The sequence below is a fragment of the Rhincodon typus genome, chromosome 5 (assembly GCF_021869965.1).
Source record: "Rhincodon typus isolate 14 chromosome 5, sRhiTyp1.1, whole genome shotgun sequence".
Lineage (NCBI taxonomy): Eukaryota > Metazoa > Chordata > Chondrichthyes > Orectolobiformes > Rhincodontidae > Rhincodon > Rhincodon typus.
Genome location: NC_063336.1, coordinates 87685134 through 87707009, shown reverse-complemented (window position 1 = coordinate 87707009; position 21876 = coordinate 87685134). Strand labels below are relative to the sequence as shown.

The 21876-nt window shown below is 39.3% G+C and overlaps 1 protein-coding gene across 1 annotated transcript in view; it reads left to right on the top strand.

Moving 5' to 3' along the window:
- Window positions 1-18229, top strand: part of elp3 (elongator acetyltransferase complex subunit 3) — an 86723-nt gene extending 68494 nt beyond the window's left edge. The window contains exon 15 of the mRNA XM_048597360.1: window positions 16317-18229. Within this exon, the coding sequence (XP_048453317.1) occupies window positions 16317-16393 (77 nt within the window). The 3' untranslated portion in view covers window positions 16394-18229. The remainder of the gene's footprint in view (window positions 1-16316) is intronic.
- Window positions 18230-21876: the final 3647 nt, after the last annotated feature.

Below are 21876 nucleotides of genomic sequence, written 5' to 3'. Positions count from 1 at the left end.
ACTGAAAACACAGTCAGCACCAGCTGCCATTCATCACAGGTTTCAGAATGAGCCAGATACCAAAAGCACATTTATGAACCACCTGGTTGGATATAGATTGAATTTGAGGAACGATTATGTTGTGAAAAGGTTCATTAATCTATTAGGGAGCTTTTAATTTCATTGGTTTTTTACACCTTTTGTATGAACTTCCAATGTGCCACTAACAACGCAATGATGCATTGAAAAGTGAGTGTGAAGTCCACATTAAACTGGTTATTCACATGCTTCCTGTGCATGCATTTTCCTCAGGGACCTGATCTCTTTGTTGTTCTGTGGCTGTCACCCCAAGGTCCAATGGGTAAAAGTTTGCCTGCCATTGAGTGAGCATTACCTGTCAGAATATCTCAGGCACAGTCCCTGAAGAAATTGATCTTGGCCAAGACACCTCTTAGAGGTTCAAGTAGACTCTATTCCTGCTCAGTTAGATGGGGAGATGTCATCCACCTATCATGATCTGTGAGGTTAATCCATAGCACAGGTCAAGGCTCAGTCAAAATGTGAAAATTAAACTCCAGCACACATCAGGAAAGAAGGTTCTGAAGTTGTGGAGATGTTTATTTCCCTGGATATTAAAGGGCTACCTGCAGGCTACACTTTCTAATCTCATTAGCTTCCACTAATGTTTTTAAACATGAATAAATTTATTTGGGCAGTGTGCTGGCCACCCTCCTCACTAGTACCAGTGCTTGGAGAGATCCCGAATCTATTCTTCCCTGTTTGCTTGGTATTGAGTTTGGATGTTTACTATGGAGCTATGTGTTCTTTGTAAGGACTTACTTAGTTGCACAATACAAGTTCCTCAATGTCAGCTGTAGCTGAGTTGCTTGTACGTTCTCCTTTAAGTCACAAAGTTCAGGGTTTGGATCTGCTTTAGATTTGAGCACAAAAAATACAAACTTGATGCTCTAGTGCAGGGAATGCTGCACTGTTTAAATTGAAATGAAGACATCACAATCTGAAATTCTCAAGTGAATGTAAAATATCTGATGCTCACAATTATGAAAATAAGCTGGGGTATTACCCACAGAGTCCTGTCCGTTGTTTAGTCCCCAGTCAACATCACAAAAAATAGATTTTGTGATGATTATCACATTTTTTGTCTGGGAGCTTGCTGTATGCAATTTTGCTGCTGTGTTTGCTACCTTACAATAGTGTCGCAGGTAGACAAGGTAGTGAAGAAGGCATTTGGTACACTTGCCTTTCTTGGTCAGTATAGGAGTTGGGATGACAAGTTGTGGCTGTGCAGAACATTGATTAGCCACTTTTGGAATACTGTGTTCAATTCTAATTTACCTACTATAGGAAAGTTGTTGCGAAATTTGAAAGGGTCCAAAAAAGATTTATGAGGATGTCGCCAGGGATGGAGATTTGAGCTGTAGGTAGAGGCTGAATAGGCTGGGGCTATTTTTCCTGGTGCATCGGAGGCCATGGGCTGACCTTATAGAAGTTTATAAAATGATGGGGGGCGTGGAAATGGTGAATAGCCAAAGTCTTTTTCCTAGGGTAGTGGAGTCCAAAACTAGAGGGCATGGATTTAAGGTGAGAGGGGAAATATTTAAAAGAGACCTGAGGGGCAACTTTTTCACACAGAGGAGTGATGCATGTATGGAATGAGCTGCCAGAGGAGGTTTACAACATTTAAAAAACATCTGGATGGGTACATGAATAGTTAGGGTTAGAAGGATATGGGGCCAAATGCTGGCAAATGGGACTAGATTAATTTAGGATATCTGGTCGACATGGAGAGTTGGACCGAAGGGTTTGTTTTTGTGCTGTACAATTCTATGGCTGTGACTATGACATTTGGCAAATAAAGGGAAAAATGTGAATATTTTTAGATTACTTTCCCTTATTTTATCGTTAGTTCTCTCTGTCACTTATAAAGTGGTTTTGAAGTTTTAAAGTCCCTGTTCTGCTTGCACTTTGTGCAACAGTGTGAAGTACCAGCTTTAAACTTTATTATGTTTAATTTTGTCCTGTGAGATGACATTAACTGTAGCTGATTCAAATCTGGCAAAAGAAAGTCTTCATCTTCTGCTGCATATAAATCTTGTTTCATTGCCCCAGCCTGGACATGTTATTAGATCAAACTGCTGAAGCACAGGGTAGAATTTCCTCTTGAACCTAAAGTGTGAATGTTGACCAGTCTGAGTGTGAACATATCCACAGTGAAGTCAATACAGTTTCATGGGAGGAGAGAAACGGTGCACAATGACTCTAATAGCCCATGCATTATTTGACGGTAGTCTATAGTTCTTTGGAGAAAACTGTAGGGCTAATAGTGTTTGTGTTATTACTCTGCACTGGTAATGATCAATGTACAGAAAACATAACTGAATTACTGAAGCAGCCACAATAAAAGCTCCTCATGCTTGCCAGATAATTTGGATTTTAGCAGTTGTGATGAGATGCTGAGAGGGTTAAGTGGAAGAATTTGAGTGTTCTGACCACAGTACTATTGTTGAGTCAGCAGTCATTGGTCTTGATGAATTGTACCTGACCCTCTAGTTAATCCCTTCACAGCCTCACATAAATCAGTGTAGTGGTCTAGATTGCACAAAGTGATTATTTGGAGGCGTTAGACTATTACCACAGTTCATGGATTGTGATTTTGATGTGCATCCCTATCACAATGATCAGCAAGTGTTGCCCACAGTTAAAACCCAGTGATGTACTTCTGGGTCCTGAGGTAATAATGAGCTGGCTCACTGCATTGTGGCAGCATTTTGTTAAATTGCTTCTAACACTGGTTCAATTTTCATGGCAACTGTTCGAATTCTCAGTCCTTTTTCTAATCCATAAGTTGGAGTCTAAACTAAGGAGAATTAAGAGCTACATTGATTTAATAGCATTACGTTGCATTTTTAAAGATGGTTGTTATTACATGTACAGTGGCTTCAAATCAAATAGCTTTCTGCCCAGATGAAAGCCTGCTTTTAAATTTGTTTCCTTGATGCTATTTTTCTTTCATTTTCTGTCAGGACAGGCAAATCAGGGCAGCACTTATACACTTAATGGTGAGGTTCTGGGGAATGTTGCTGAACAAAGCGACCCTGGAGTGCAGGTTTATAGTTCCTTGAAAGTGGAATCACAGGTAGATAGGATAGTGAAGTTAAGTATGCATGTCTTTATTGGTCAGTGCATTGAGTATAGAGTCGGGAGGTCATGTTGCGGCTGTACAGGACATTTGGTTAGGCCACTTTTGGAATACTGAATGCAATTCTGGTCTCCCTGCTACAGGAAGGATGTTGTGAAACTTCAAAGGGTTCAGAAGGGATTTACACAGTAGTTGCCAGGGTTGGAAGGTTTGTGCTATAGGGAGAGGCTGAATAGGCTGGGACTATTTTCCCTGCAGCATTGGAGGATGAGAGGTGATCTTACAGAGGTTTATAAAATCATGAGGGGCTTGCATAGGGTAAATAGACATGGTCTTTTCTCTGGGGTGGGGGAATCCAAATCTAGAAGGCATAGGTTTAAGGCGAAAGGGGAAAGATTTAAAAGGGGCCTAAGGGGCAACTTCTTCATGCAGAGGTTGGTAAGTGTATGGAATGAGCTGCCAGAGGAAGTGGTGGAGGCTGGTACAATTACAGCATTTAAAAGGCATCTGGATGGATATATGAATAGGAAAGGTTAAGAGGGATATGGGCCAAATGCTGGCAAATGGAACGGGATTGATTTAATATATCTGGTTGGCATGGATGAGTTGCACTGAAGGGTCTGTTTCTGTGCTGTATATCTTTATGACACTATGATACCTTTCCTGAAGTCAGGTCTAAAACCGAATGCCATTCTGAGGGCACCAGCTTCGAATGGATCAATAGAAAGCTAACAGTGAAGTAGATATCAGAGTGTGAACTGCAGACTACCAATTCCAATGAGGTATTCAGGTGATGAAGTAAGGGCAGAGAGAATCTGTCAGCGTCTTGAAGCTGATAGGATTGCTTTAACACTTCTCAAAGTACAAGGCAGGTGGCATAGTGTTGAGGGTAAAGATCCTTAACTGCATCACGCCAGGAGAATGCAATTGAATCTTACTTAAAAATAAGAATCAGGATAATGTACGTTGGCTTTTGTTTCTCCTCAAACTCAATCCACTATTTAATTTGATATTGCATTAGATCTGCAGTTTTCTCCCTCCATATTCTTTGGCCTTATCCAACAAAAGTCTATTGATATCAGTCTTGAAAGTTTTTATTGACTGACAGCTCAGTGGCCTTTTGGGGAAAATATTCCTGATTTCTTCTGTTTGTTTTGTTTAAAAAGATGCTTTCTACTTTCATTCCAGCTATCTCACTGCTTTTATAGAGTGAACAACCTTTGAAATGCTGTAGTGCTTTTGCTATTTCAAGTAGATTTTTAAAAGGATATGGAGTCAAATACATTATATTTTAAAAGCAACTGTTACCCAACTAAAAAACTATAATGTCGTAGGTTTTAGCCCAATCAAAATATCAATCATCCTGTCCCTTGAACCCATTACAGGAAATGGCCATTTAGTCTGTCATGTCTATTCCACCATTCAGTTCATTTGTGTAGTTGTATTGTTATTGGACTCGCAATCCAGAGACTCAACATAATGCTTTGGGGTTTAGGTTAAAATCTCACCATGGCAGCTGGTAGAATTTAAACTAATAATTGTGGACTAATAAAGCTAGACTCACTATGGTGGCCACAAAATTGTCATTAATTATTATGAAAATACGTCCGGTTTACATCTGATGTCCTTCTCTGATCCGATCTCTATCGGTGACTCCAGACCTACAGCAATCTAGTTGAATATTAACTGTTCCTTGAAATACCCTAGAAAACTACTCAGTTCAAGGGCAATTAGATTTGATTTGATTTATTATTGTTACAGGTACATAGGTACAGTGAGAAGTTGTTTTGTGTGCAGTACAGACAGATCATACCATACAAGTGCATTAGGGTAATAGTACAGAGTGCAAAATACAATGTTACAGCTGCAGAGAAGGTGCACAAAGAGTGAGATCAACATTAAATCTAAAATTTGAGAAGTCCATTCAGAAATCCATTAACAGCAGGTAAGAAGCTGTTCTTGAATCTGTTTTTATGTATGTTTTTGTATCATCTGCCCAACGGAAAAGGTTGGAAGAGAGAGTATAATTGCGGTGGGAGGAGTCTTTGATTAGGCATGAGTAACGAATAATGACCTTAGCAACAATGCCCACACCTTATGAAAGAATAAAGAGAAAAACAATTAGATCATGGTTAATCTACATGCGAGATTCCATCCTCTCTCTCTTTGCTTTAAATTCAGTTTCTACCAAAGAAGAATTAGGCCAACAATGTTCACTGGCTATGTTCAAGCATATCCGCTCATGTGACGTAATTTTAATCTATCAACCGGACCCTAACACACAGTGTCTGGAGAGGAGGAGATGTTTGGATAGGGAATTACAGTATTAAGATTAGTTCAAGTACAGTTCCCATCACCCCATAAAAATCGAGAAGAACGAAGAAAGAGTTATGACAAGCATAGTGAGAGAAGTAATAGAACTTGCTAGCAATGCGTACCAGATTAGACAGCATCTATTGAGTGAAGCTAGAATTAACATTTCAGGTTGATGACCTTTTGTCAGATCTGCAGAGAATGTATGTAATAAAACAAAGAACTGTGGATGCTGTAGATCTGAAACAAACATAAAAAGAAATTGCTGGAGAAACATGGCAGGTCTGACAGTGTCTGTGGCAATAAAAACAGGTTCGCTGGACTCTCGAGATGTTAACTCTGTTTTCTCATCACAGATGCTGCCGGATCTGTGGAATTTCTCCAGCAGTTTCTGATTTTTTTCTTGCTGCAGAGTATTTAAATCTTTTTATACAAATGCAGGGGAGGGGTGGAGGGGAGGAAAGAACAAAAGGGTTGATTTGTGGTGGGATGGGGACAGAAGAGATTAGGTGACAAAAAGAATAATGGAGCAAATCAAGGGGGTGTGGCTGCACTGTGGGACAAGTTAAACAAAAGGTCTAAAGGAGATGTCATTGGTAAAAGCAGAACTGGTCCAAAACATGTTGTCTGAAAATATAGGAGTAGTGATTATGATCTCAAATTATTAAATGTAATTTTGAATTCAGAAGGTTACTCAGCAAGGACATGAAACTTAAATTTGATGTAATATATCTCCTGCTTATTCACACAGTGGCATTAAGTCCATCCTCCTCCAATATGTCTTAGCATTGTCAGGTTGAGTGGGGCTGCCCCTCCATCTAGCTTTACTGTTTCTTATCCGGGAGTGGCCAGAGACTCTACTGCATTTTACATTTAAAATGAACTTTTGCTATCTGTTTTTACACGGCTGCTAGTATACCCTCAGTTTATTTTCTCCTTTTTTTGGTCATTTGTTTTGGTTTTTAAAACTTTCTCACTCCTCTGGCTTACCACTACTCTTTGTTACATTGTGTGTTTTATCTTTCAATTTGAAGCTGTCCATAACCTCCTTAGTTAACCATGATTGGTTTATACCCTTCATAGAATACTACTACTTCACTGGGATATACCTTTATTGTGAATCATAGTTGAATTTCTTAAACACCTACCATTATTCTTGAACCATCTTTCCTGCTAAACCCCTTTTCCATTAAAGTCCTTTCCCACCCCACTGCAGCTAATTCCACCCTAATTCCAATGTAATTATTCTTATTTGAGCTTAGCAGAGTTGTTTCTGACCTAAAGTACCTTCTCATGGCACATGGAGTTCAATCTGGATAAATGTGAGGCATTGCATTTTGGTACAACAAACAAGGGTAGGGCTTATACAATGAATGGTAGGGCCTTGGGTAGTGTTGTAGAACAGAGAGACCTAGGGGTGCAGGTGCATAATTCTTTGAAGTTTGCATCACATTTGGACAGGGTGGTTAAAAAGGCGTTTGGCACCCTTGCCTTCATTGCTCAGTCCTTTGAGTGTAGGAGGTTGAACAGGACATTGGTGAGGCCTCTTTTGGAATACAGTTCTGGTTGCCCAGTTGTAGGAAGGATATTATCAAGCTGGAGAGGGTTCAGAAGAGATTTACCAGGATGTTGCCAGATATAGAAGGTTTGAGTTATAAAGAAAGGCTGGATAGGTTTGGACTGTTTTCGCTGGAGCGTAGGAGGTTGAGAGGTGACCTGATAGAAGTTTATAAAGTAATGAGAAGTATAGATAGAGTTAATGGTAGTTGTCTTTTCCCTAGAATGGGGAATTTCAAGACTAGGGGTACGTTGTTAATGTGAGAGGAGAAAAATTTAGAGAAGACATGAGAAGAAAATTTTTTACACAGAGGGTCGTTCATGTGTGCACTTCTGAGAAAGTGGTGGATGCAGGTACAATTACAACATTTAAAAGACATTTGGATAGATAGGTGAATAGGAAATATTTTGAGGGATGTGGGGCAGGGGCAGGAGCAGGCAGTTGGGATGAGTTTAGTTTGGGATTATGTTCAGCGTGGACTGGTTGGACCGATGGGTTGTTTTCCATGCTGTATGACTCCGACTCTCAAACAGGAATACTAAATTCTACAATGTTATGGTCACTGTTTCTCGGGGATCTTTTACTGTGAGATCATTTATTAAACCTCCCTCATTACAAATTACCAGATCCAAAATAGTCTGATCTCTGGTTGGATCCACAACATGTTGTTGTCAGAAACAGATCCAAATACACTTTCTCATGGCTACCTGTGCCAATTCAATTTTCCCAATCTACATGAAGATTGAAGTCATCCATAATTGACATGCTGCCTTTTTTAATATTCTCTGGTTATCTTCAGATTTATTCTTTGTCCTACAATATAGCTATGGTGACGGAGGGAGCATATAGAATAGTCTGCCAGTGTCTTGACACAGTGTATGTGGAGACGATGTTTTCTCTTTTGGTAGAATCTATAACAGTGTTTAAAAATCAGGAGTTCCCACTTTTCTCTGAGATTTATGAATCTTCAGAACTCTCCCTGAAAAGACTATGGATGCTGAGTGCTTGAATACTTTTAAAATAGAGGTAGATAGATTCTTTTTAAGCAAGGTTATCAGGAATGTCAATTGAGGTTACAGCCAGACTTATTGAATGGTGGAACAGACCTGAGGGAATGAATGACCTATTCCTACGCCTGATTCATATGTTTATATAAATTAACCCAATATTGTCCACTTCTGCTTTAGAGCTTGATGCAATGCAGTGCCAGAGTTGGAAAAAGTACTCGAGAACAGGTCTGACCAAACTTTATCCAATTGTAGTATAGTCTTCACTCTTACATATCCTAGCTCCTTTGAGATATAAGGCAAAATTCCTTTAGCTTTTTTAATTATTGTTGGTACCTGATTCTGGGTCAATTTGCCCATGTGATTTGAACTCTGGAATCAGAAGTGCGATTTCAAAATTTGTAAATTACGACAAGTTAGGATTATAGTTGGTACTGATGAAGGTAGTGACAAAATGCAATGAGATATTGGTAAACATGCAGAAGGGATAGGTAAATAGCAAATGTATTTTAATGTAGCTAAGGATAAGGTGTCCTGTTGTTAGGAAGAATAAGAGGTGACATTCTGTTCAGATAATAGTTTAAATGGGGTGGTTTAAGGATTAGGATACAGATGCACAAATTATTAACAGTAGTGGCACTGCTTAAAAGGGCCATAAAAAATTACAAACAAAGCACTGGGGCTGATTTTCAGTGTAACTAAATTGAAGTGCACAGATGTTTTGTTAGAAAAGGTGATCAAGAGTTGCTGAAGTGGGGGTGGGGGTGCGGGGTGCGGGGGGGTGGTGTGGGTGTGGGTGTGGGTGTGGGTGTGGGTGTGGTGGATACAGAAATATTTATAAGGCTCGCACCAGATCTGAGATCATAACTGTCTTGGAAGATTTAACAGGCCGGACCTCTTTGCTCTAAAAATGAGAAAATTAGGGGTGAGCTGTTACAAGTCTTTGAAATTATGTGAGGCCTAGATAAGATAGAAGTAGAGATTATCTTACCATTTGTGGGGAGTCTGAAGCAAATGTCATAATTGTAAGATAATCACCAAAAAGCCCAACAGAGATTTCAGCAGAGACCTCTTTACTCAGTGTGTGGTGGGAATGCAGAACTTCAGTTGAAGTGAGTAGCATATGCGTTGATGTAATAGCTAAATACTTACCTGAGGGTGAAAATAATTGAAGGATTTTCAGATAGAGTGAAATGAGGTGGTGTGGGAGCAGGCTTATATGGAACACACAGGCACAGATTGTTGGGTGCAATGCCTGTTTAATTGCTGTAAATATAACAAAATTCTATTTTGCGGGTCAGTTAGCTGGACAACTGGTTTGCAGTGCAGTGATAACAACATGGATCAACTTCTCAACTCACCCCATTCTCCGGCTAAACCCACCACTGATCACATCACTTCAATGGGAGGAGAGAGCAGCCTCTGGTCCTTTGGAACTATCATGGCTTTCCTTTCCTTTAATTCCATTTAATACATTCCCAGTCAGTTCAAGCATTATGAGATATCAAGTGACTGGTTCTGACCACATAGCAAACATTAATCTCCAGCTAAATCTGATCCTCCTATACTATCCTGACATGTACCAAGTCAGCTTCAGGTATTAGTTATCAACCGCTTCTCTACAAGAGCCCTTCTTCTTTTATAGGTAGTTTCTAATCAATCTGTTCAGAGATGTTATTACACAGCTCTGGAAGATTTGGATGAACCCAGGCTTAGAGATAGGGATATTACCACTGCACCCTAAAAACCCCTATATATATTCCTTTATATACTGAGAGAATGTGTCCAAATGATGACATGAGCCTTTAATTTCATAGTCTGCTTATCCCACAGAAACTGACGTTTCCATCTGTTGATAATAAAGATACTAAATGATCTGAATGCCTATAGAAGCTGCTGTTAGCTCTACGAACAGTTTAATTCTGAAATGCACTATGAATGTGATGGTTGCTTCGGTTGAGCATTTTCCCACATGTGAAGATTAGACAAGAGGGTAATTCTTAATTCTGCAGCATTGGAACCCCAGTGATGAGTTCAGGAGCTGTGTTGTGTGCTACTGTCTAATATATCCACACTATAGCTGAAGGTTAATGAAATGGCCCGTTATCAGCTGTCACCAGGGCAGCTTGTGATCCCAGCATTAGCCTCAGGCTTTAACTTACAACCGCTGGGTGTAAATGAAATGCTTCTATCTCATTAGAAGAGCAGTGAATGGAACCCTGCCAGCTGCTTACTCCTGTGGTTCATGAGAATACTGATATGTCACAACATCCATTCACATCTATTTTCACTTTTGGTTCAAGTCCTGGACATCCTTAAATTTAGTGTATTTTTTTAAAAGTAAATTGCAAATAATGTTCCACAGTCTGTTGAACTTTGCTGATTTATCTTTTCCACTTTCTTTAATTGGCCTGTTAATAGATTAAAAGCCTTGTAGTAACAACAATGTCGTACCCCTACCCCTCCACCAGTTGCCATTCCTCATGTTGGTGCCTAGATGATAATTGTGGGCATCACTGTAAGATGAACCCCATTATTACATACTCCTGTGAACTCATTCTGCAGTTTCTGAAGAACTTTCTCACAGGTTTTATTTTAATTCAATCCTTATTTATTTTACTCATCCAAGCCCTGTTCTCAGAGTTAATTTTCTTCTTAAGTTTCTTTTTGTGTGATTTATACCTTGACCATAATGCCACCACTTCTCCCCACCACCCCAAATCCATCCCCCCATCTTGTTTCTTTTAATTTATTTTTGATGACCCAAGCTGCCTTAGAATTCTCTACAGTAACGAAGCAGCAATCAGTGACTTTCCTATTGGAGTCTTATAGTACAACATAGAAAACGTCTTGTTTTAAGAAAGCTTTCAGTCAGACACTCCCAAAATGAACTTTGTTTTTGGGAAGAGTGACGAGAATGATTACAAGATGTCCAACTCTAAATACTACAGGGCTGTTTCTTTCTTTATAATTATTAACTACTGCCCCACAAGAGCCCTTCTTCTTCCTTTATATACCAAAACAATATGTCCAAATGCTTGAATGAATCAGTAATTTTGTGGCCTGCATATCCCATAGGTGCAGGCATTTCATTCTCTTGATACTAAAGCAGCAATGACCTGAATGCATACAGAAGCTGCCTTTATTTACAAAAGATTTAACACACCTTAGAAGATGAATTTCTGATTCATTTGTCAAATGCATTCTTTTAACCTTTATTTGAAGCTATATTCGCAGACTGTGCATCTTGTTATTGTTCATGCCAAAGTGCTGTGTAACATGGGGAGGCAGTACAATTTAAATGTATGATTTAGGCTGTGATGTAAAAGGAGTGGAAAGGAGGGAAAAAAAATAGAAATTTTTATAATTAGGGCAAGGTGATGAGATGGTTAAGAAAGCACGTGGGACACCAAGTAAGAACACTGAGTGTAAAGACCTCATGTCAAACTCTTATAGGTCATTAGTCAGGTTTCAGCTAGAGCATTATGTACAATTCTGGTTACCATCCATTTTAGGAAGGATGTCAAGACCTTGGAGAGGATGTAGAGGAGGTTTAGCAGGATGATGCCACAGTACAATTATGTGGAGAGAGACTGGAGAACTATGACTGTTCTCCTTAGAGCTGCAATGATAAGGGCAGACCTAACAGAAGTATTTGAAGTTATGACAAAGTAGAAAGGAAGAAATTGTTTTCTCCGGCAAGTGGATCAATAACCCTAATCAAAAATAACTGGTAAGCAAGTGGAGAGCAAATGAGAATTTTTTTCTTGTATGGTTATTAAGATAAGCAACACACCACCTGAAAGAGTGGTGTCATCAGATTCAAAAGATAATTGACATGCGCCTTGAACAAATTGTCAGGGTTATTGGAAAAATGACTGGGGTGTGGGACTAAATTGGGTGATCTTACAAAGATCTCACACATGCAAAATATGTGAAATGGATGCCACCTGTGTTATAAATTCCATAATTCCAATCTTCTATATCATGCATGAAAATGCTGAAGACACAGATAAATTAATCAAGTGATTTTAAACAAGCCTCCTACCTCACATTACCTGAAGCATATCCTCTCTCTGCCAGAGATCTTTGAGACTTGTTCCTATATTTGAAAATTAGTTGCATTTTTAATGGAAAATCTCTAGTTAATAATTGAGGAACACGACCGTGCATTGAATGCAAATGGTTTATATCTCATTAGCCCAGTAACTATTACCATTCTAGTAAATCTCTTCTATATCCTTCCTAAGACATTGACATACTTCCCAACTGGTGCCCAGAATTATCCGCAGTATTCCAGCTGCAGGTTAACCATTGATTTATAAAGATTTAGTGAGAAAAGTAATATTTAACTCAGGATGCTGGATGGGACTTGAGGCATTGAGGTTCATTATGTGAGAGTCTGGGTGCTGAAGAGATGTCAGTGGATTGGAAACAGGTTAAATAGCTTGGATTCAAAAAGGATGATAAATTACACAGAGGCAACCACAAATATTAATCTTTCTTCAATTCCATGCAAAACAATGGAATAGATTATCAGGAGTAAACCTGAGGAGTCACTGTGCACTAACAACAGAGTTACAAGCAATCAAAATGTATTCAGAGGGAATAGATTGTAGCTGCCAATCTGCTTGACTTTGTTGAGTGAGATTGTTCCAGAAGAGTAAAACCATTCCATTCTCCTAATGGTTCATTGAATTATTATACTACCCAATTCCACATCACTTGCTGTTAGGCAGCTCACCTATGCATACTGTCTGTCAGGCTGAATCCTATTATTTTATTCTTGGTTGCTCTTGGGATTTAGATGGTAATGACAAGGATCCATTTATTGGATCCTCAATGATGGGTCTGTGCAATCTTCTTGTTCTTACTGAATTTTATAAGAACTGCTTAGAACTGGGTGACTTACGAGTCCACAGCAACGGGCATTTAGTCAGCTGCGTTATGTGAGACTGCAGTCACGTGTAGAACAGACCAGCTGTTGTGAGTGATGTGTTCTTTTTTTCTAAATGACCTTAGGAAGCTAGTTGAGCCTTTTCTTTTAATGACAGACCTGGTGCACGTGGTTCAACTCCTAACTTGACAAGCCATTAAGCTATCAAAGGAGCCAGAATAGTCATTTAAAAGATGAACAATGGCAAGCATTTCAACAGTAAATTGCATTTATGTAATGAATGTCTCTAATAGAACAAAATGTCCTAAAGAACTTGTGCCTTCAGAGCCTGCATTCCCTCCCCCTGTCTGCGAGATATAAATATGTATATAAATGAGAAATAAAGTAGTGAACATAGAAAATTCTGCCAGGAGATTTTGGATGAACTGAATGAATCTAGTTGAGTTTCTCATCCAAAGCTGCTGGTGTGAAAATGAATTGAAACGGTGATGCTTGAGCTGTGAAAGGAAGGAGGAGGTTTTGCATCAGGTAATTCCTTGAATCTACGCTTCAAAAACAAGATAACTGCACTTGTGACACAATGACCTGCAAGTTGATACATATATATTTATGCAGAGTTTGGAAGCGTAGAGCTATAGATAGTAGGATGGACGTCCTCAGGCTGGTTCTTGGTTCCCTTCCCCCCCAACTCCCTCCCAATGGGGAGGGAGCAAATTTACATAATGACGCAGTATATGACGATACTCTCCATTACATTTGGGTTCAAGGGGTCCTTGTGACTCAGAATGCCTTGTGTAATTACAAGATAAGGGTTGGCAGATGTTACAATTGCAATGATTAATGACCTTGTGATACAGATTCCCTAGTTGATTCTCCATCAGTAACTCTGAAGTTTTACCCTGTAGAAAGCTCTGTAACACCAAATAATGTTAGTATTCACAACCCTTTGGAGCAGTGACTGAACCAGCATTGTGTCCAACCATGTAAATTGATGAACTTTTTAGTATTTCACACAGTTAAAGCTCATTATTTTCCAATTGTGTTTATCATGGAATTATTGCAGCACAACAAAACCATTTGTCCTATTATACCCTATGCCAGTTCTTTGGAAGAGCCATCTAATTAAAACCATTTTTTGTTCTTTCCCCGTAGCCCTGTAAGTTTATATGGTTCTCTTTTGAATGTTGCCATTCACTCTACTTCAACTCATAGAATTAAAAGAATTCTCATGTTACATTTGGTTCTTTTGTCAATCACTTTAATTCACAGCATCCACTGGTTGCTGACCCTTACACGACTGGATAGATTTTCCTCATCAAAACCAGTTGTAATTCACAACCTTCTCTGTTCTAAGGAGAATAATCCCAACTTTTCCACGTAACTTATCCCCAATAGCATTCTAATAAATCTCTTATTGCACTTCTTTCCAAGACTTTGACTTTCTTATAAACAGAGTTTGTACAATTAATTATTTGGGTTTTACTCGAAATACCAGGTTTGGACTCCCTGAGCCTAGTCACTAATCCAATTAGATCTTTGCTATTATGTATCTCCATTTATGTCTCTTTGTTCCATGTTCTCTAATACTCTTGTCTAGCAAAAATCTATTGTTCTCTGTCTTGAAAGTTTCAATTAACGTACAGGATTCCTGGTTTTTGGGAGCAAGAATTTGTGTTATATCTCACCAAAATAATAACCATGTGGAACTGAGCTAGGAGTGCCCAAACTCATTTAGAAAAAGATCCTTTAATTCAGCAGAGAGAGAAAAACCTTCAGCCTGAATCCAGCATTGTGTAAAAGGGCATTTTAGCAAAAGGTACTGCTCACAATTTAAACCAATACGCTTGTATGTATATATACACATATTTTTGGGTTTGCTAATGACTATAAATCAATATGCAAAATGCATTTTGAAAGCTGGAAGATGCCTATGTACTGTTGGGGTTAATGTGTTGCCTCTGTCAGATGCTAAATTTCCTGTGTTCACTGGCGTGTGAGGTGCTTGCGTCAATATAATTCCAGTAAATGTTAATATCCTCTACGCGGGAAGATTAACTGCTGTCTCTGCTGTGTTTTTATGGTTTATTGTGAAACACAGATGTCTGCTAATAATATCGATCTTTTATTTTCCTCCTCCTCATGATCTTTCTGATTGTTGCACCCATCGCCTTTCTTGACAGCAGTTACTCATTGAGCAGAGTTTCTACAGGCAGTGCTGACCTTCGGGTTCCTTTCCATACACTGAAGGAGCTGTCACTGGGGTGGACGTGGCTTACCTTAGAGCTCGGAATTGGATTTGTCCTAGTCATGTGGTTGCAGCTGCCACCTGAGAGACTGCTGCTGGATGAGTAGGAACACCGTGGTGTGTGATTGTGGGGCAGAAAGCTGCCTCCTTGTGAGAACAGGAAGGGAGGCCCTCAAGCCTGATCAATCTTGTTGGATCATGGCTGATCTGCATCTTGACTCCCTTTTTAACTTGTTTGCTCCAAGTCCTTTGATATCCCTATCTAACAATAACCTACTAATCTCTGATTTGAAGGCTCTAATCATCCATTGCACTTCAGAGAGAGTTTCAGATTTCCATAGCCTTTTGTATAAAGATGTATTTCCCGATTTCCCTTTTGGCTCTAAAACACTAAAGAAAGGAACTTCCCTCTGTCTAATTCCTTTATCATTATAAACTGTGATTTGCCCAGAACTGAATGCAGTTCTCTACATGAGTCCAACCAACTGACCTCTGTACAACTGAAGAATCATTTTCTCCTCCGTATTCCAAATCCCTTGAGAGAGAGAGGACAACATTACAGTAAAATGTTTGAACACTCTTCCTACATGTGCATTAGCTTTGTCTGATTTCTATACCTCGATACCACAATTGCTTTGTTTTACTCATCAACGTAATGTGTATGAATTGAATATCTGTGCGAGGTGTTGAAGAAGTGAATGGATGGATATGGGTACTCAACAGGACAAAATTTGCATGTATTTTTCGACACTGCTTCATGTTTTGTGCACAGACCCTGCTGGGTTTAGCACTTGGACTGGGAGTCCAGTAATGGCATCACTCCATACGCAATGAGAGTTCACAGCAAGAAATACTGCTGGACATTAACATAATGATGTGGCACTCCATGTCTTCTCAAATATAACCCACTCATGTACTTGTAGTGGAGAAGGTAATCTCTAACTATAAACCTTCCATTCAACCAGTGAAGTGTGAGCCAGTGTAACTGAAAAACAACCAATGGGGTTTGAGCCGGTTACCGGCACCGAGGTGGGTGGGGTTTGAGCCGGTTACCGGCACCGAGGGTGGGTGGGGTTTGAGCCAGTGAAATAGCTGGTGATGAAACACCCGTATCATCATCTTGAGTTTCTGTTGATGAGATTTCTTTTCTTTTCCAGGTGTTGGTACAAGGAATTACTACAGGAAGATTGGTTATGAATTGGAAGGACCCTACATGGTCAAACGTTTGGACTGAGCTCATTCATTTCCCAGCAATTATTGAGCAGGGTGCTGTTTGAAAATCCTGACCATCGCAAGCTGTGCTTTTAAGAATGACTTTGCTATGTTGCACCTTAAAGGATTAAAGGCTTAGTTCAGCCTTTGACCTAATCAGTCCCAATCTGCAAAACCACAGATTCCTTATACTAGTTTTGACAAACCCTGCGGCTCCTCTGGATTGAAAATGGTAGTTGATTTTCAAGTTCAACATGATCTCGGTCACACAAGGATTGTGAGTAGGCTTCACCTCTGTTACAATAGACTATCCTTGTTATACAAATACGGATCCAGCCAAAGGAGGAATTTATATTGTCACACAAGACAATGGTGGATAGATATGGTTATTTGGCTCTCCATTGAAATATCCAATTGTTAAATGATTCACAGGTTTTGCTTTCCCCTTCCCATATGCCTTCTGTTCTTCAGGGTTGAACGGCCCATGTCTCTACATACACTGATGGACTGTGGCAGATTGGATGTTGGGACTGAGCACTAGTTTCAGTTGTTGAAGTTGTTCAAAGCAGGTGGTTTTAGGAAATTGAGTTTAATACATTTACAGGTTAACTGGTCAGTCATCGGTAATGATCCATTTAGAACAGGTGGTGATATAAAAATAACCATTACAATTGAGCAGATGTATTTAATATTTCAAACATTCACTTTTAGAAAATTAAACTTGTAATTTACTTGTGATTAAAAAGTGGTGCATTGTTTCTGTAATGGGTTCAACAAGTCTTGACATTATGGTGAAGGATGTTTATTTCAAAGGGTTAATTTGTTTATCTCAGAGTTCCAGTATTTGTAGGATCGCCTCAGCATTGTGATACAAAAACTGTTGGACTAAAATTATGTGATACATGAAAGAGAAAATGCCGAGAATAGCATGACATCCCTCCCCATGCTCTCAGGACAATCTCCTCCACTAAAAGGACCCTAAAACCTAAAAACACCACTATCTGATCATTGTCTTCTCCTCCTCCTTATCTTAAACCCCCAAAATACAACACATATTTCCCTGACAGAGACTACCCTAAACCTCACCACCTCCACTCCTCGCCTGAGCTGTGTAGCAATTCGAGAATTGATCTGCTAGAGTCCTGTTTACTAACTCAGGTAAGGCTCACTCGTTGACTTTCCACATAGACAAAATCAAATTGCAACAATGGCCTGTTAGAAGTGAAACTACTCTCGAGTGATTCAATAGCTGTGAGTGCTGTCAGTCTTTGCAACAAATCATGTGAAAGCACATTTTGGAGGAAAAAGAAATGTGGTGGACTTCTCAGATTGAAAGCTGGTCCAGTGCAGTTAACCTGCAAAGACTGGGCGTCGCTGAATTACGTATTTTGAAATTCTGAAAAACCTGTGCAAATTTAACTCAATAAAGTAGGATCTTTTAAATGTCATTTTCTGCTCATGAAGCTTATAGTGCTTTACCAAATATCTATGATCATTTTGATTTCAATTAGTTCGGAAATCCTTCAATCAGCTCTTTTTTTTCACTTTGTCAGCACAGGTGCCAGCAGACACTGACAATACAGTATTAATAGTGCTAACATGCGGCAATCAATCTGATCTTAATGACCTCTGACACAGTAATTACCACTATATGGTGGCCTCTGTCTGTGCTGGGGTGTCCCACCACTAACGGTTCCCAAATGAAGTGCTGCTCCTCTTAAGACTTATTTGTTCTTTGTTTTCAACTGCTTCAATTGTTATTTTCTCATTATTGGTCATTTTCCACAAGTTTGCTGCTTGCCTATTAGATTCCTGTGATGATCTGTCTGATTATCTAATTATATTTTGCTAAAACTGCCCCAAGTGATCAATGAGTGTTTGACTGAACAGTTGGTACTTCTTTTATTACATAACACACACTCACACACATTTGGTACGTGCAAGACAATTTTTCTCAAACTGTACACTCAGGACTATCTTATTACAATACAATTTTTCCAAAGGGAAACTCATTCATCACAGGATTAATTTACTCACTGCAAAACAACAAAAAAGCTGGAGGTGAGGGGATGAGCTGCTAAATTGGCAGCAGAGTACTTCCATTGTGAAATAGTGAAGGAGTCAGCCTAGAGGTACTGAAAGCCTCTTATCAACAGCTACCCTTCTCAGCTCTCCACTGCTCTCCCATTGTGTGGTGCAACCTCCCCTTAGCAAAACTGGCATGGATGGGTGTGATTCATTGAAACTTTCCTAATTTAGAATTAATCATAGTCTGTTGACCATTGTGTTGATCTCATGTTAAATTATTGACTTTTCACTGACAGAAGATGAACTGAATCACAATGTTTTGTTTTGATGGATTTATTTCTTAAAATGTATGAACATATGAAATTGGAGCAGAAGGAGGACATTTAGTGAGATCATTGATCTAGATGAACACAGCAGGCCAAGCAGCATCAGAGGAGCAGGAAAGCTGATGTTTTGGGCCTAGACCCTTCTTCAGAAATGTTTCAGAGATAGTAGGAACTGCAGTTGCTGGAGAATCTGAGATAACAAGGTGTAGAGCTGGATGAACACAGCAGGCCGAGCAGGAACGTCAGCTTTCCTGCTCCTCTGATACTGCTTGGCCTGTTGTGTTCATCCAGCTCTACATCTTGTTATCTCAGATTCTCCAGCATCTGCAGTTCCTACTATCTCCAGATCAGTGATCTATTTATGTTTCAAACTCGACATTCCCATCTATCCCTGAACCTTTGATTCCCTTGCCTAACAAGAATGTTAATATTCAGTGACCTCACCTCCACTGCCCTCTGTGGCAAAGAGTTCCAAAGCTGCATAATCCTTGAGAAAAAAATCCCCATTTCTGTGTTAAAAGGGTGATCCTAATTTTTAAACAGAGGAAGTACCCTTCCATGTCCAACTTCTCAATACCATTCAGGATCTTATTCACTTCAATAGAGCCACCTCTCAATTTTCTGAACTCTAATGGAAACCAGCTAATTCTATTAAACTTTTCTCAATACTAAAACTCTCCATCATTAGCTATTTTCTGAAGAGGGGTACAGACCCAAAACGTCAGCTTTCCTACCCCTCTGATGCTGCTTGGCCTGCTGTGTTCATCCAGCTCTACACCTTGTTATCTCTTATCATCAATAGCTCAGTTGGTAGTGCAGAGTATTATAGTGCAACATAAAAACAACAGCTTGGGGACTGTCGTGGCACAGTGGTATTGACCTTACCTCCAAGCCAACCAAATCCCACCTACCCAGAGGTGCGTAATAACATCTGAACAGATTGTTTAAAAAAATATTTTAAAATTAGATCAAAATATTAAAGAAAAAAGTCTCCGTTGAACAGGATTTGTTTTAAGATAATGTGCAACATTTGTTTAGCTTTGACTGTGATCTGTACCACCTAGAAGAATGATGGCAGCAGATGCATCAACTGCCTGTAAGTTCCCCTCCAAGTCATAAGCCATCCTGACCTGGAATTATATTGCCATTACTTCACTGTCACTGGGTCAAATCCTGGCATTACCTTAAGAACATTGAGAGTGTACCTACACCAGATCAATAGCAGTTCCAGAAGGCAGCTCACCACCACCTTTTCAGAGGCAAATAGGGATGGCCAATAAATGTTGGCCTTACCAGAGCACCCAAAGCCTAAAAATGAAATGTTTCATTTCAGAAACTATGTTGTTTCCTCCTTGCGTACAGTCAACTCTGCCTAAAGGGATAGTTGTAAATTTAGTGAGGGTGTATTTCCTCACTGCATTTGAATGGATTTTTGGCTAGTGTTAACAGAGAATGGGAGAAATTTTGAGATTAACACTCATTTCACCATCTCCAGACAAATTATAGAGATCTTGATTCTTTCACTTTACATGATGTGGCTCTGATGGTACTTGCCACTGTTCACCAGGCCACTGCTGGGTTCAATGCCGTGAATCCATCAGCCGTTTAATACCTTGACATGGACAGGGGAAGCAATCTTTTCAGACTCACAGAAAGCAAAAAAAATTTCACAGTTGTGTTCCTTCGACTTTGCAGTTATTTCTGTATAGAAATACATCAGCTGGTGCAGAAAATGAATCTTTTCTTAAAAAAAGCAAGATGCTGCATGCTGTAATCTCCAACACAAATTACAAACCAGGGCTTTTATGTGTGAATTATACACTAGTGGGAGGTAAATTGTGTGGACATTCTAGCTGAGGAGTTGCAAGCACTTTGTGCAATTCTTTTCAGAAAGTTTCAGCAATTTTCACTTTTATTGCTTAGTTTGAATGACCACATTACAGAGAAGAATGAATCACAGTGATTTACTGGGCTTATAAGAACAGTTCACATTGTGTAAAAGGGACACCCAGATTGGTTCACTGCTTTCTTCAATGGACAAGTGCTTAATTGGTTTCACAGTCATTGAAGAGACACTTTTTTTTGCTGATCAGAGATAGCTTTAACATTTAATAGTGAGCCAAAAGCAGATAAAATTCTGTAATATTATCTAGTGTCCAAGATTTTCTTTTTGAAAAAAGGGTTTTTAAAAAGTATGCTCCTGAAGTATTTCCCTTCCCTTTTTCCTGCATTTTCTTCTTTTTCCTAGCCTATAAACTGATTCCAAGAAATGTACTGATGCGGGTGACTTCCACTGCTGATAAATTCTGATTATTTGTTCTTTGCATATCACAATGCAGAATTTCTTTCAAGTAGCAACAGTATCAAATTGTAAACAGTGCTTAAAATAACAGCAGAGCAACCTGACACCTAAAGATCCAGATTGCAGGATGCAAAACTGAGCTAACATAGATCCAAGCGGCAGATTTGACAAATATGGACAACAATGGGACAGGAATGTAGGAAAATAGATGGCCAAGCACTAATTCCCCATTGGGAAATTGACTTTTGTATTCCTTAAAGTGGGTATCATCAGGCAACATTGAAGGTTGGATGGGATAGCATGTGTGTTATTTTAACACATCTTTCATTGAGGTTTGCTGGTCCATTATCCTGTTATCACACTAGACTATGATTAAATTACTTAAAAGCTGTTTATTGTGCTAAATACTTCCTTGCAGCCAAACTGAATTTCTATTAAATATGCAGGTATTTAATTTGTTTGTTGGAGTCTTTGGTGACAATAAAAAGCTGTCCCTCACATACTCAAAATTTACTTGTAGAGCTCAGTTTGAAGAAAGCCTTTGTGCAATTCTTTGTAGAAATATTTTTCCCTTTCCTTTATTCATTCACAGGATGTGGGTGTCACTAGCCAGGACCGTCCCCAATTATCCTTGAGTTGATGTAGAGGTACCACATTCTGAACTGCCAGTCTAGAGTAGGTATATCATACTAAAGGTATATCAAAACAGTTCCCAAGTCAGGATAACAAGGTGTAGAGCTGGATGAACACAGCAGGCCAAGCAGCATCAGAGGAGCAGGAAAGCTAACGTTTCGTGTCTGGACCCTTCTTCAGAAATGTTTCTGAAGAAGGGTCCAGACCCTAAACATC